Source organism: Sinohyriopsis cumingii, chromosome 18 (assembly GCF_028554795.1).
Source record: "Sinohyriopsis cumingii isolate HCF-2022 chromosome 18, ASM2855479v2, whole genome shotgun sequence".
Lineage (NCBI taxonomy): Eukaryota > Metazoa > Mollusca > Bivalvia > Unionida > Unionidae > Sinohyriopsis > Sinohyriopsis cumingii.
Window position 1 is genome coordinate 65,394,941 of NC_142978.1, and position 16,245 is coordinate 65,411,185.

General features: G+C 35.2%; 1 protein-coding gene across 1 annotated transcript in view; it reads right to left on the reverse strand.

Moving 5' to 3' along the window:
• Positions 1-16,245, reverse strand: part of LOC149776815 (UPF0764 protein C16orf89 homolog) — a 78,812-nt gene that overhangs the window by 10,598 nt on the left and 51,969 nt on the right. The window contains exons 2-4 of the mRNA XM_089941523.1: positions 2,164-2,314; positions 653-811; positions 275-386 (exon numbers count right to left, since the gene is read on the reverse strand). Of these exons, the coding sequence (XP_089797649.1) occupies positions 275-386; positions 653-811; positions 2,164-2,314 (422 nt within the window). The remainder of the gene's footprint in view (positions 1-274; positions 387-652; positions 812-2,163; positions 2,315-16,245) is intronic.

Here is a 16,245-nt window from a genome sequence, read left to right on the forward strand (position 1 = left end):
AAACCCTGAGTAAAGTTAAATAAAGCATGCATGACTCCAACATATGGTATAATTGGAGGATGAACTAAGTCCCTGTCAAATGTTAACCAAAGGATGACTCCGAAATGTATATATTGTAGGATGAACTAAAACCCTGAGAAAAGTTAAATAAATCATGGCTTGGACTATACGTGCATGTTTCTTACGAATCGGTGAAAAAGTTTCACGTACAGACGTAGTAGACGATATAAAGCGGATTTCCACCAAAAACATTTTGAAAAATTAAATTGCTTACGTGTTCCACAGTTATAAAGTATAGGAGTTGGTGTGTAATGAAGTACTGAGCTGTGTCGTTTTGTGTCATGTATGCCAGGCAATCTTCGGTAATGTTACACTTCGGAATGGGACTGAAACATATGGACACATCGCATGTAGATAAGGTAGATCGTTGGTTATATGCAATATGTGTGATCAAAAAGTCATTATTATTGATAGCTCATGTACAGCATTGATCATTGAACATTTAAATACCAGATTCATAATTTCGTTATATTCTTATTATCAGAATGTTTAACTTATGGGACTAGTTTATTTGAACAGTTCACAGAAGTTCTTGCGTATACAAATACAATGCAAAGAAAATAAAGAAGAAAAAGAATGGAAAATGTATTACTTGTTGTCCTCTAAATATGTACCCATAATACGGCTGTAGCAGGCGTCTCCACTCTCTTCATCATAATTGGTCTTGAAGCCTACGTGAAAACCAGGGGGTTGGTGTAACATCGTGGGGTTGTACGGCAGTGTGTAGGGCTTGGCAATTACATCCTCAAACCTTTAGAAAAAAGTAATATTGCGTGATAAAATAAGATACGAAACAATGACTAACCTCAATCAAATCTTTGTGACCGATATTTCTTGTTATTCAGAACAATTCTTTCTCCCGACATCGGTCTCAAAGCTTCTAAATGTTTTGACAATTCAGACAATGGTATCTCCCCCTCCCCTTGCCAATTCCCACCATCATCATCTCGACCGCAACTTTCTATTACGGTTATTATTACAAAGATATTATTATTATTATTATTATTATTATTAGAAAGATAGACCTGCACATAAATCATGTGCGGACCAATACTCAAGTTGCCACTATTTTGTATGGCATGATTTTTCAAGGAGATTACACGGTTTAGCAAAAAAGCCTAATATGTAATGCAATGACCGTACAGGTAATTATATGTGAACGGAAGTGATCAACCTTTATTTTTATGAGTAAGATGGAAAACATCTTTAGCAATTCGGAACCCGTCTTGGGTAACTGATTAAAAAAAAACAGTCTTAAATAATATTAACACTCGATTAGAATGATACTGTCTGGAAGTAAAGATAGGTATTTAACTTGACCAAGTATTTAATTTAAACAACTGACTATTTGTGAGCTTTGCCGCAGTCGTGTGCCATGCACTATTGTAAATGAATAGTAATAACAATACCAGTTTTGTATAAAACGAAAAAACTATTTTTAAAGAAAGTAGATTATCGGTCTACATAATCATTACATTTAGACTCATCATCGGTCACATAAGCAGCAGCACCACCACTTTTCTTTCTGTTCTTTAGGAAATAAATTTTCGACAGAAACATCTGAACCACATTTATACTAAACTATTTCTTTTCAACTGTTTATCAAATAAGAATGAGTTATAAAAGTCTCAATCTAAGACATAAGTCAATTCAAAGACCTTAAGGGCAACGGATTGAAACCGTGGGAATGTATGCATCACATGTCGACAAGAGAAGACGAGAGATCACAAATATTAATAATAGTAAAATCTGATAACAACACCCAAAGAGGTGAGCACAAAATTTTGTTTTGCTTTTCCATAAGCTGTGCAAGATTGTGTGACTTTAGCATATATAAGTAACTCGATCATTTTATTTTTATTTCTTGAATAGTTGTATTACTGATTGCGATTTTTACTACTGTTTTCATCTCTAAGCAGATGTTATGTTCTTTAGTTTTGGGTAAAATTAATAATTTTTTTAATACTAAATTCGAGCTGTGACTAAGTAAAAATATTAAATCCAATTATATCATCACCAGATTATAAATTTGCGTAAACAAAAGAAATCCTAGAAGTTTAGTTCTGATTATTAGTGAAAATTTAAGAGGATGCAATTTACAACCTTTTAAAGTATTTAGCATCACTTTGCTCCACATATGGTAATGCTTTAGAACATATGTCGTCCAGTCTTGACACCAGATCTTTGAGCGACAGTAAAAGCTTTGTATCACATGACCGTTTCTCACATTCATCTAAGGCCGACATAAGTTGTCCTGAAAATAAATACATATAATAAATAAATACAGAAACTTGCACTATATATATATATATATATATATATATATATATATATATATATATATATATATATATATATATATATATATATATATATATTGAGCATGTGAATGACTATTGTCCTTGATTGACGGTAGCGTTTTGACCTACTTGACTTTGTCGTACAAAGTCTACCTTATTTCTGTATTGGTTATGTGGCGAACAATATATTTACTAAACTGTAAGATCTAGACTTGGCCATATCTATGAATTAGTGAATTTTTCCACCATTAGAAGTTGGCAGTTTTCCAGCGCATTATATTGCCTCATAAGTGAGATGACAGTTTGTATAAAAGGAGGATAAGTAAATAATTATTCTTTCCTGTTTCAGAGCAATCTTTGGGATTATATGATCTGAGTTTAACCTTGTGTTTAGGCATAATTCTAGAGGAGTTATTGACATTATTCACTGGAATTAATGAACTTACCAAAGTGCCCACTGACTGGTTAAAACCATTATTGTTGGAGCTTTCTGAATTTATTCAAAGAGATTCTTGATTATATAATCCATCAAGACTATTAGTATGTCAGCATATTCAAGATTATTGGAATTCATTTGGAGTATTATTTACTTTTGGATTTGTGATAGAACATTTAGAATTATTTGGGATTTAATTCACAATACCGTATGTGTATTTTGAATTTTCACTTTGTATCCCAGGAAAATAATTATTCCTTTAATTCATAAAACTAGATTGTAACACATTATGTTACTTAATTTAAGACCAAATAGATGCCACTAATAATGTATTTGTGCTAACTATTATATTGGCCTTCCTGTCACTAATGGCTTTAAACAAAGAATCTGTATCTCTGTAATTTCCTAATCATTTTGTTGGGTTTTATTATTCAGATCTATCTGTAACTGTCCCAACTGAGACTGTAAAGTTACATAATTATTTTGAGATTTCAAAAACAAATCCTCTTTCTTTTCTGATTTTATTGCAAGGCGTAGCTGCATGAACACAGGATATCTATGCGATATTTATCCATTCATGGTATATCTGTTCTACTCTATTTACTTTACAGGGAAAACATTCGTTAAAATCACATCATGGTAATCAATCATATTTTCATAATCAGCTATGATCCTAATATGTAGTCTGCTAATTGCTCTCCATTATAAATTGTAATGGCCATTACCAAAAACAAAGTCAACACTAAGAACCTCTAAATGGCCAACACTAAAGGGAGAGCGAATAATTTTCATAATGACAACACAGGCCTAATTGATTTAAATACTAATGTATGCAAACTGTATCTGGGTCAGAAGACGCTTGTTTCGCATAACTGGCACAATTTATCGATTGCCATGGGGCATTGGGAAATAAGTGTTACTTTTGTCGGAATGTGGTCAATTTACCCCACAAGGGCTATTACAAATAAAATCATGGGTATATGTCAATGGATAGAGGGCTGGGGGTGTCCAGACTTATATTAGGCACCCTACATATATACTAAGCGAAGTTTAAATAATTAACCCGTATAAGTAAATAAATTCACTTCTGTTTCGAGAAGAATGTCTATAAATGCCAGTTTCCCAACTGACAAAAAGTTATCTTACAACAGCATCCTTACAACTCAGATAATGCAAATATCCGGTTATAAATACATTAAATCTGGAATTACTATACTCAGCAACATTCTTAGTACAAATTACGCGTACAGTAGACATCCGTTTACATGGATACCCAACAAATGGAGTGATCGCTTAGTGATAGTCTGTAGGGTTATATAAACGTTATTTATTGAGTCTGATTTGGGTGGGGTGGTTCTTGGTTTGGGTTCACGCTTTTGTGTATGGGTTATTTAAACTTTCCCAGGCTTGATGGTGCGGCGCTTTGTGCAGCTGGGCCTGATGGCCCTCGGGGTTAGGACCACCTCATATATTTTTAAGTTTCGAGTCCTAACTAGTTTCGCTATGTATTTGGTTGCCGCATTGTGCAGCCGGGCCTGATGGTCCTTGGGGTTTGGACCACCTTACAGGTATTAATTTTGGGGTTATAGTAAGTGTACCTATCTTGATAGACTTTGCCGCCTTGTGCAGCGGGGCCTGATGGTCTTGGGCATTTTAGACCACCTTATATATTCTAGTGTTTTGGGTCTTATCTAGGTGTTCTAATTGTTTTTAGTGCCTCGAGGAGAGGCTGTGCCTTAGTGCAGTTGCGTTTGTTGTACTACAGATAATCTGCGGTCACCTTGCGGTAGGAAAAGATGTTAGTGTCCTTAATTTCATGTTGTAGGATTGTGGTGCCTGTTCCGCCTTGGGCTTTTTCAGTGACGTTGGCATTTCTCATGTTCAAGAAGCAGCTGGTCATGAGTTTGCTTCACATGAGAAAATTATCCAAACCGACAAGGGACCACGTTGGCTTGTACCACTCTTAAGCCACTGTGCATGGTTGTCAGAGAGTAATCGATGGTGTAACTATATTGGCAGAGTATAATCAAAAAGAGCATGCCCACGTGCTTTATTAAGCGTACGGTAGCTTAATGTCGTTGGCTAGGTCGGCTTCCTTTGTGTTAAATGTGAATGATTTATCTTGACATGTGTTTAATTTGTGCACCTACTTGTAGTAGGTACTATTTTGTTTGTTGTCCTCGGAGTAATTTGTTATTCTTTATTAGAAAGCAATTAAATACTTACAAATATGGACCGTTAACACCACTAAATTAAGTACCCATTACAAATATTTTCACAAAATATGGAAACTGAATAATACTACTCAAAAAAGAGTTAGCCTATGGACTCGCTAAAATATTTCTGATATTATGCTGTACATCGTAAAGAGTTTGCCGTTATCGCGGATTGACACACGTTCTATGGTGACAGGGCCGTTGGATGAAATTAAGTTTCACAGTTAATGGTTTGGATTGTGTGGCTTTGATTAAGTTCATTGTCTATTAATAACATTAAAATTCTTCGACCACTGTACGTTGTTGCCAAACCCCGACACCGAGGGGTGAGGACGACTCTCTGAAGAAGCCATTTTACGTTTTGATCAAACAAGCAAGATACTTAAAGCAACTTCGCTGCAACCTCTCAATTAACCAATTGTATTGATTAAGTCGGTTTAATTAATTGCACGTAATAAGCTAACGCGTTTTACCAATTTGAATTTTCTTATTCTTTCTTAAAACGCTCTTCGTTTTGCTTTTCTTAAGTAGTGAGATACTTTTCCATGTTACCTTCCAAGTTCACCTCTACGACGATCTTTTATCCTTAGTGAAATTACCATTTTGTTTGTTTTGTTTTTGTTGTTTTTGTGATTTTTTTTTGGGGGGGGGGTGTTTGCGTCATGCTTTTTGTGTTCGCTATGTTTCATTTATTAAGCAATGCAAGTTATAAGATTAACACGAATCTGAAGAATAATTTGATGCAAAACAACATCGGGTGTTACTTCGTGTAATTTGAAATCAAGTTAAGTTCATAATGTGATGAAGATGAAACATGACGGAGTATATTAAAAAACTAGCAGATACTGTAAACCTTGTCCTAACCAAAAACCTTGGTCGACATATTCAAAGAGTGCAGCTAAGAGCACCTGAACAATTACGTGAAGCAATGGTACGACATCACATTTAATACAATTCCAGGTTTTCACAATTAGCTAGATGTAGAAGTTTTTGGAACTATAAAATCAGAAACAACGTTGGAACTACTAGATAGCTAGTATCACACTTTTATAAATACTGAGGCAATATATCACATTTGAGAGGACACTATGGGTACCTTGCATTCCATCTATAGAATTCAATCGCAGATGTCTAAATTTTGCAAAACCTGAAAATGTCAGCGAGTATGACGTAGACATAGGTAATATAATAGTTCGCGTCTCTTTTAATGTATATGCTCCTGTACAACATAGCTAATGTTTTCCCTGGGCTAACACCAGATACATGCTGCTAAATAGCGAGTAAGGAGATAGAAGATCATTATTATTAACGAAGGTCCAGTCAATCATGATCGCAAACTGCATCACTGAGAATATTGAGCGAGCACACAATGTCTCTGGCATGATCATGAGTAGAAATGTCTAATTTATTTCTCTATACAACATTATTGCATCGTACGTAGCTACTACACCTGTAATGGAAAGTGTCGTTATGAGTGTGGTCAAATCTACAAATGGGTCTCTCCCGTGGCGCGGTGGTTAGAGCGTCTGCCTCAGGTGCAGGAGGGTTCGAACCCCGGCCGAGTCATGCCAGATACTTATAAAAATAGTACTAATGGCTGCCTCGCTAGGAGCTCGGTATTAAGAGGTTAATGTTAAGACATTAGGATATAATGTGACTGGTAGGAGGGACATCACGCTACCTGTCATCGGCATGATGACCCAGTGTAAGACATAACTTTTAAATGCCACACTGCAGTCATCGTAACGATACGAAAGAAAAATTGTTAAAATCCAACTCACACACACTGTACAAATGCACCAGCAAGAAAGCAACCGTGTACAACATTGCATTTGTCAGGCATTTCGCAACATGATGCCTTGCACAGTCTTCCACATTTGTTTATCTTCTATTGCCTTGATGAAATCTAAACGTTTTGAAAGTTATCAAACTAACACTCTAGAGTAGAGCCAGTCATGACGTAAAACTATTTACGCTCGCTTAAGGGCATTTATGGGAGGTGTGATTGTGTCTACAATGTCCCACCAGATTTTTCCTGTAAGGCGCTGTCAATGGCCAATACATTTAAACTTTTTAATAACGTCTTCAGCCCAACCAATCGGAATGCTTTCGCACTGGCTGCGCGCGGTGGGATTCGCTCTGCTAGGGACTTTGGCGTCAGTTGAGCCAATTTGTTCTGGGGTGTAGACGTGTTGTCTTTTTCTGCAGAATTAATTCTATCTCCACCCCATCATACCTCCCTGTATATGATTGTTATCTGCTATCTTGTTGTTATTGAATGTTTGTTTTGTTTGATTTTTTGTTTCCTCCATTTAGGATATAACTCAAATATGACATCCTCTTAGATGTATTGAAGTCATCTCTCGATTCAATTCGTAAACTATCAAAAGCTTTTCATAACAAGAAACTTACTAACCACTGTAACCAGTGATACTGCACAATACATTGCAAACTGGATTTTGATTTGTTTCTCATCTATTTTCTTTCCCGGCTATCTCTTTGCACGTTCAATTTGCAAATGATATACTTGATTAATGTAATTAGTCCTCAGGAACTGAATAAATGTGACTATTTGTGTCGTGGGTAAATTTTAGTTCTATTGACGCGTGACCTGTTTGTTCTATCGCTATGTAAATGACTTAAAAATGACCGAAGGCATCAAATTCAATAACAGATAAGGTAATATTATTTACATCATGATCGATCGAAATGGTGGTAAAAGTAATTATTAACTACTTCACAAGAGAACGAAGAGAAGAGGATTTTATTTTATGAGATTACACACTGGGGCTGTGGGTTGCTGAATTTATCAAATATAAAGGCTCCTATTTCCACCATAACACATCAGATTCTAGATATGTCTAAATAGAAATACTGACACAAAAGAAACGCAAGTCAAACTACTGTTCCAAGAAATGTGTACAATAATAACAGATAGAACTACAGCAATAATAATGGCAATATCAACATTTGATCGCTTTTTAGCAATTTTGGTTAAAAGGGACATAACTGGTGATGGAGAAAAACATCCGCCTCAGCATCCTACTCTAGATGTATCATTTGTAAGCTTCCCATAACCTTGGTGTACAGGCTTACGTTCTTCTGAAGCATTATGTATTAAATTGTTTGCTTTGGCTTTCTTCTTGTAGTATCTAGAATCATAATGTGCTGGAATAGTTCAACTATTCCATATCAAATTAGCATGTTTCATATATATGTTTTACATTCTGACAGCAGTTTTTACATCTGGAGAAACATGATATTTGAAGATTGATTTCACTAATTATATCATGTTGTTTTGTCTATCAAAAGCATCACATATATTCCTCAACCATATGTTGCCATCCATACTAACCAGTTTCGTTGATTGAACATCAGGCCACACCCTAAACTGCATCTATACATAGAGCCACCATTTTCAAAGTGGTCTTCAATAATGTTTAATGGTTTATATATATATTAAAAAAATCTATGTAGCATGCTTTATGTAAAGTTAAATAGATGTGTATGTTACCACTGCAGATACTCGCTGCTCCGCTGCTTTGTTAAATTGAACTACAGGACAAGGGCAAGGTACTTATTAGATATGTAAACCTGGTGTCCATTATTCAAACAAAAAGTTATTGTGTAACTGACTTTTCTTGCGCAAATAAATTGATCATTTTTACTTTTTTATGTGTAATTCTCCCTTGATTTTTAAAGCTAATCTTTAATTTCATCCATATTATGTCCATATTAGCCTCGCTTCTTTCGCGTTATTGCTGCATAGCTGGTATTTGGTATATCGTTGTTGCGTTTCTTTAATTAGTTCATCTCTGTGACATACGTAACATTTTACAACTGTATGTCGCTACTCAACAACACCATCTCAGGTGACAACAAAAGTTCAGCTGTTAGCACTCTTTTAATTCCCAAATTAACTGCTATTTTTGTTTGTTTAATTGTGTCAAAATTCTTGTAACTGAAGGTTTCATTGTTATTTTAAAATTCTAGATGATAAACAGTTTGTCCATGAAAATCATACGATGATTCAATACTTGTATGAGACTCTATAACAATTTCTTAGAATGAAACTTAAATCAATTTAAATGTTCTGGTAGATGCATCAACGTCCATGTAATTTCCATTGCCTGTTATTCTGTTCACAATCCTGTATACCAGGTTATATTTTATTTATATAAGAAGCAATGTCACATTACTCCAAGCACTGGCCTAAGTAAAATTACTCTTAAGTATATATATATATATATATATATATATATATATATATATATATATATATATATATATAGTATACGAGGATGTATATTAAAATCTCTATGGTTGACGAATCTATGGACCATGATTACTACAGATATTGACATCCTAGCGCTAAATAAGCAATTTCAATAATTCGCTCCATACTGAGTTTCTGCTTGGTATCGAACCGATGACCTCTTTATGCGAGATAAGGCAACTATCGCCTGCCTGCACGTTACAGTGCCCATACTACCACGGCTACCAGGTTATTGTTATTGACGTCGTATTTGTTTTTCATCTTATTTGTGATGAAGTCTGATCATCATCATATTATCGATTGTTTTATATTTTCGTTTTTATTATGATGTTATTTATTACCATATTAGGATATTCCCAATATTTAGTCGCTTTAACGTGTTTTTAATGCGTGCAGTTTTGCTGTTTAACTGCCATGTTTTTGGACCTAGTCTCTTAGCTCTGTGATGATGCGAATTCGCTTGACGTGAATGTTTCAATTTCTTCGCTTTCTATTACACTGCTTTACCACATCTGTCACATTCGAGAAATGTATTATATTGAACCAATATTTCGTGGTCTTTGATACTGATTTCAATCTATTGTGATTCCATCATTTATTTTCAAATGCAGAATGTTTTCTGATGGTATCTGCTAAATGATTGATGGTATCCTTTCCATTTCAAAAGTGCATTTTTTACCTTTCATTCTCATGGCCTTCGGGATCTTTTTAACTTTTTAAACATCATCCTGTTTGTCATACGGAGTAAGCCCTGCTACCAAACTATTTTCTCTATCTTCCCCCATCATGTCTTCAAGTTTAACAACAGGGTCACCAAGTATTACTTGAATGATTTTTTTAATATATTTTCCCGTAAAGTCAGAAAGATATACCATTGAAAAAGTTTTTTCGTACTTCAAAATTCTGACTGTTTCTCCATCACCAATTTACAAGTTCCAAATGGATCAGTTAACCGAATTGGCAGATCCATACTTCTGATGTTTTTTTAAAAAAACAATCTTAGTCGCTTAAACGCTTGCCATGTCAACTTAGTGTGATGAATGTTATCGCATCGCTTAATGATCTTTGGTAACAAGTCAAGAGTTAATGCTGCTTACCTCGATGTTATGATATTGAATACGCTCTGTAACTCTGCATGAGATGTTAATCATGTTCCAGATAAACAAATTAAAAGTCGTATGGTCCTTTTGTTGTTGTTTTAAACAAAAAACACTTCGACCATGATTTTATTTGATCCAAACATTTAAAGAAATATTCTTTATCTCTTGATATCTAGATGGTTCCTTATATGTTGAATTCATAAAATATTTATAGCACTCCTCTGAAAATTGTTAATGTTATCACACTATACCTTTGCGTCATAATTTCTTTTGTGCAACGACTTTCACAGCATACATAAATTTTCAAATATGCAATTCGTCAAGGTCGTAAAAATATGATTTTGATTTTGATTGATCAATCTGCATCCTAAATGATCAGTCTCCACAACGTTGGTAGCTAGTATTTCTTTTATTCCATTTCGTTTGTTGACATTTCAGTACATTTCGGTCTCAGACATGAACATAAAAAAAACCCTGCATAACAATGAACTTCTGTACGAGAGCAAAGAGAGAGGTTGGATCGTAGAGTAGAGTGACTGTCTTTGATTCGCCATGAAATAGGGGCAAAATTTGTATGTTTTCTAATTATGTTAGGATTCAGCTATTATGTCAGGCAGCTTCATCACCTAAAAACGTGTTAACTTGAATACCAATACTTAACTATCCACCGTCCAGTCACTCTGGACAGACAGATAATCAAGTTCATAAAAAGGCCACCCAGATGCACAGCCACACATGCACAATGTCTCAGGATGAAATTCGTGCATTACAAACATTTCTTGGGTTGACAACATATGCGACTTTTGTTCCAAAATTTACCGATTTTTCATTCTTTTATTTTTTTTGGGGGGGGGGGGGAGCTGGGGTGTGGTAAAATACCAATGTAATAAACGTCACTGGAAACATGGCTCCAAGGCAGATCCCGTTAAGTTTATTCAGAGGTAGAATTATTCGTCGCCCCATACATGTGTGTGTGTGTGTGTGTGAGTGTGTGTGTGCGTGGAGAAACTGAGAGGGTGACAGAGAAACGCTGATGAACATACATTATTCCGGAAAAGAAAACTCTTCGTTTCAACATCGCTATGATTAGTGCAGTGCGACCCTGCTTACAAAGTCAGTAGTTCGTTGAAAAATTCCGGCCAGCTATTACTGAAGCCTTAAAACCAGTGATTAAAAAACTGTTGAAGAGTCATTGACCGATTTAATAGATATGACCCTGATCCTACAAGTACAACAGCAAGTGACTTAATTTAAACAGACAATTATCTCCAGAAATCTGTGCTGCAAAAGTGTTGCGATTTAGAACACAAAATCCACATTCAGTATGTTCCAGTGCAAATTTATTTTATGAGAGGGAAAATCAACACCGATGAAATTATTTGCGACATTTTCCTAAAGACTCTTCAAGTCGACTGTAGTTCAGAGGACATCAATAAGTCACAATTGTAATCACAGGAATAGCTTCTTTCAAAGTTACATTTTAAACGTACAAGATAAGGCACGTGGTCCTTGCTAGATGCAAGGCGATGAAAGATAACACTCGCAAAGATTTCGTCACAGATGATTTGACCAAACAGCGGCATAATCAAAGACAAAAAAAAATGATCTTACTCAGGAATGCCAATAAAACTGACTCATTTTGATCTTAGGATGGAAACATGCACTAAGGCATGCGAATTCTGTGAAATCAACATGCTACAAAGAGACATCACTAAGGCAGGCGACTTCTGTGAAATCAACATCTGTTACAAAGAGACATCACAAGGACAGGCGAATTCTGTGAAATCAACATGTTACAAAGAGACTTCACTAAGGCAGGCGACTTCTGTGAAATCTACATCTGTTACAAAGAGACATCACAAGGGCAATCGAATTCTGTGAAATCAACATATGTTACAAAGAGACATCACAAAGGAAGGCGAATTCTGTGAAATCAACATATGTTACAAAAAGACATGACAAGGGCAGGTGAATTCTGTGAAATCACTGACTGACATATCAGACACATCCTTGAGCCACGTCATGAAGCAATATAAATGGATAGCAGACATTTTTATCAACACATTCCATATCAATTTAAATCGAAGCAGTAATTCTAAAATTATCATTTATCTGTGGGTTTTTTATTCTTTTATTTTTTTATTTTTTTTATTTTGGTACCTTCCATTTCATCTCTGAGTTTAGGAGACTGTGCCTTTTTCATATTCGTTTTCCATAAGATCTTGAATAGTGACGAAATTGAAGTATAATACAGTGAACAATTCAATTTAGAAAAATGACCGATGCAAAATCCTAAACAAATATAATTAGATCACATGATTCTCTCATTGACCCCACACAGTTCATTAGTCTCTCTCTCTCTGTCTCTCATTTTCATCACATGTCTCATAACATTGCATAACATATTCTAATGTACACTATTTAATTCAATCTTGATTAACTCGGTCTATATCCACCTGACTTGCATATACTTATGGATCATCATGACAGTGATGTGATTCATTTAAATAGTATGGCCGGCAATGTACAATAACGATATTCTCCTTCCGATATGAAACTGATAAATAAATCCATACCTATAACCTTCTTTTTTATTAATCCATGTAACCTTCACACATCTAAATACTGTTGAACTCAAAGCCATGTCCATATCTGGAATAGGTTCCCACTGGTCCGTGGTTCTTACCTGGATTTTTCCGAAGTTTTCTTCCACAAGTTACACTGGCCTCCATATATTGCAGGAGTGGACAACCGGTGGCCCGCGGGCCGAATCCGGCCCGCGAACGTGTTCTTTTCGTCACTCAGGGTAAATTAAAACAACACAGAAATCTGGCCCGTGAACAGTAATTATATTAAAGAAATTAGTGTTTGCGGCCCTCGAGTGGTCTTAGAAAATGCAATCTGGCCCTTGGCCGAAAAAGGTTTTCCACCCCGATACATAGCCTATCATGTGCTGAGAAATGGCGTTAAACCGCAAAACAACAACAATAAAATCCATCTCATATGTTGCATGTAACTAAGTTACACGCTACACGCTCGAAGTCTAAAATTCACAGCACGAGCAGTCACCTGTTTGATATAATATTTACTATTACTTGATGTAAATCACTCGTTTCTTCCCTCTCTTTTTTTTTAAACTTTCCTGTGGACTGTAACGTCAAATATCGATTACAATTAACAATTCTGCATTTAAACGTTGGCTATTTGTATTAATAAGAAAACAATGACGAGATGAAATGCCCTTTAATTTTTCGTTAACGTTTTTCGTGTTCGCAAATGCCTATTTCTGTAACATTTTGTTTTTATTGTTTTGTTTTGTTTCTATTTGTGTGTGTGTGTGTAATTTTAGTAATTAATGATGCGTTCACAATCTGTTACGTCCATATCCTGGAATCCCCCCCCCCGTCCCTCTCTCTCTCTCTCTCTCTCGCAATTCTACGTCATTCTTGCTATAGACCCCTCATATAATTAATTTTCACAAATGAATCTACGCGATAGTCTTTTTGCCACTATATATGCATTCGTTCTTCCTTATTTCTCTTATTACTACTCTGCATTTCTTCTTTCTTTCTATTCTACTTTTGACGGTGACATTTTAGTTTCTTATAAGTCCAGCTAATCATTTTAAATTAAGAATTACTGTATATAGCATGCTCTATTATTTCACATGGGATAAGTGGAGTCAAATTTGTTCCAAATAAGGAAAGAATGAACTGTAACACACTACTTGATTTATCTCGTTACGATGAGTAAGGCCACTGTTACAATGATGTTGCTTTGGCTTCTCGTTAGTTGTGATGTTGAATTAGCAGAGTGGTTTTGCTACCTGTCAGTAGATATGATAAAATTAATATACGGTGTAATACATTTGCAAATCTAGTGTCTAGCGATTTGTTCATTTGTATATTGCATGTGTTCTAGTTCTTATATTATCCGGGAGACCTATATGTCTATATCCGATTCATCCGATTTCAGCAGCCGTATTACGTCACTTAAGTTGCCAACGGATAGAACGTTATCTTTTGTACATTTGAAATATATCTTTGCCATAAACTAGACTTTGTCGCTAAATATTTGTATTATGTAGATATAAGTGCACTAACACAGACTCACCTGATGAATAAAATTACGGACAATAATCCAAATATAAGACGGTTATCATTAACCAATTATGTGTGGTGTAAAATTAATTGGTGGGGATGTGTAATAGCCTATATTTCACAAAATTGGATTTTCCAACCCCATACAAATCATTTGACACGTAACCTTGAATGGATAGGTATATAAGTTTATGTAATAGGTATAAAAAGAACTTGATACTTGTAATCTACTGTTCTCCATCTGTTTCAATAAATTTCTGAGATGTATCGAGTATCATCATTAAACGGGGTTTTAATGTCTTATTATAATTATTGGTACAGTAATTTAAGCGATGAATTAGTGATGAATTTAAAAGTCTTATAGTTTATGATGCGTAATGATATGCAAAAGATAATAACCGTACCAATCAAAGTGAGAGTTAGCTATACAAGTATGTTAGATCGCATTATTATATCTCCCTCTTTATATGTGCACAGTCTTGAATTAACCTTGCTGATGCCAATGTTATGTGATTACACTGCCTCCTATTTAATTAGTCGACTATATTACGAATCTTCCACAAGAGATAAGTACGGCTTAATAATAAAGAGGATTTTGAAATATTTAACAATATCACAGCATGTATAGACATTACAACTGATTTAGGACTTGGACACGAAAGGCTTTATATAATTATGGAGTATTCAAACATTTGATTTCTCTGCTCAATGCATTACTACCATATTGATACAACGAGACATAGTGTTCTTGGTTACTTTGTGATTTGATGTATTTGTCTTTGTCAAATACCTACTACAGTCATTAACTTCTTCATGTACAATTTCAATCATGTAATCGCTCTTTTTCTCTCTCTCTCTTCATCACATGTCTCATAACATTGCATAACATATTATAACATACACTATTTAATTCACACTTGATTAACTCCATCTATATCCACCTGACTTGCATATACTTAAAGATCATCATGATAGTGACGTGATTCATTTACATAGTATGGCCGGCAATGTACAATAACGATATTTTCCTTTTGATATCAAACTGACAAATAAATCCATACCTATAACTTTATTTTTTATTAATCCATGTAACCTTCACACATCTAAATACTGTTGAACTCAAGCCATGTCCATATCTCGAATAGGTTCCCACTGGTCCGTGGTTCATACCTCGAGTTTTCGAGTTTTTCATCCACAGGTTATACGAGTATATTCGCCTTCCTTTGTTATTCTTTGTAACAGTGCACCGAGAGAGTGCACAACCCATGGCCCGCGGGCCGGATACGGTTCGCCAACGTGTTCTCTTCGGCCCTCGGGGTAAATTTAAAAAACACAGAAATCTGGCCGTGAATAGTAATTTTATTAAAGAAATTAGTGTTTGCGGCCCTCGAGTGGTCTTAGAAAATGCAATCTGGCCCTTGGCAGAAAAAGGTTTTACACCCCTGATACATAGCCTATCATGTACTGAGAAAAGGCGTTAAATCGCAAAACAACAAGAAAATCTATCTCATATGTTGCATTTAACTAAGTTGCACGATACACGCTCGAAGTCTAAAATTCACAGCACGAGCAGTCACCTGTTTAATATAATATTTAATATTACTTGACGTAAATCACTCGTCTCTTCCCTCTCATTTTTTAAAACTTTCCTGTGGACTCTAACGTCACATATCGATTGCAATTAACAATTACTGCATTTAACCGTTGTCTATTTGTATTAACACGAAAACAATGACGAGATGAAATGCCCTTTAATT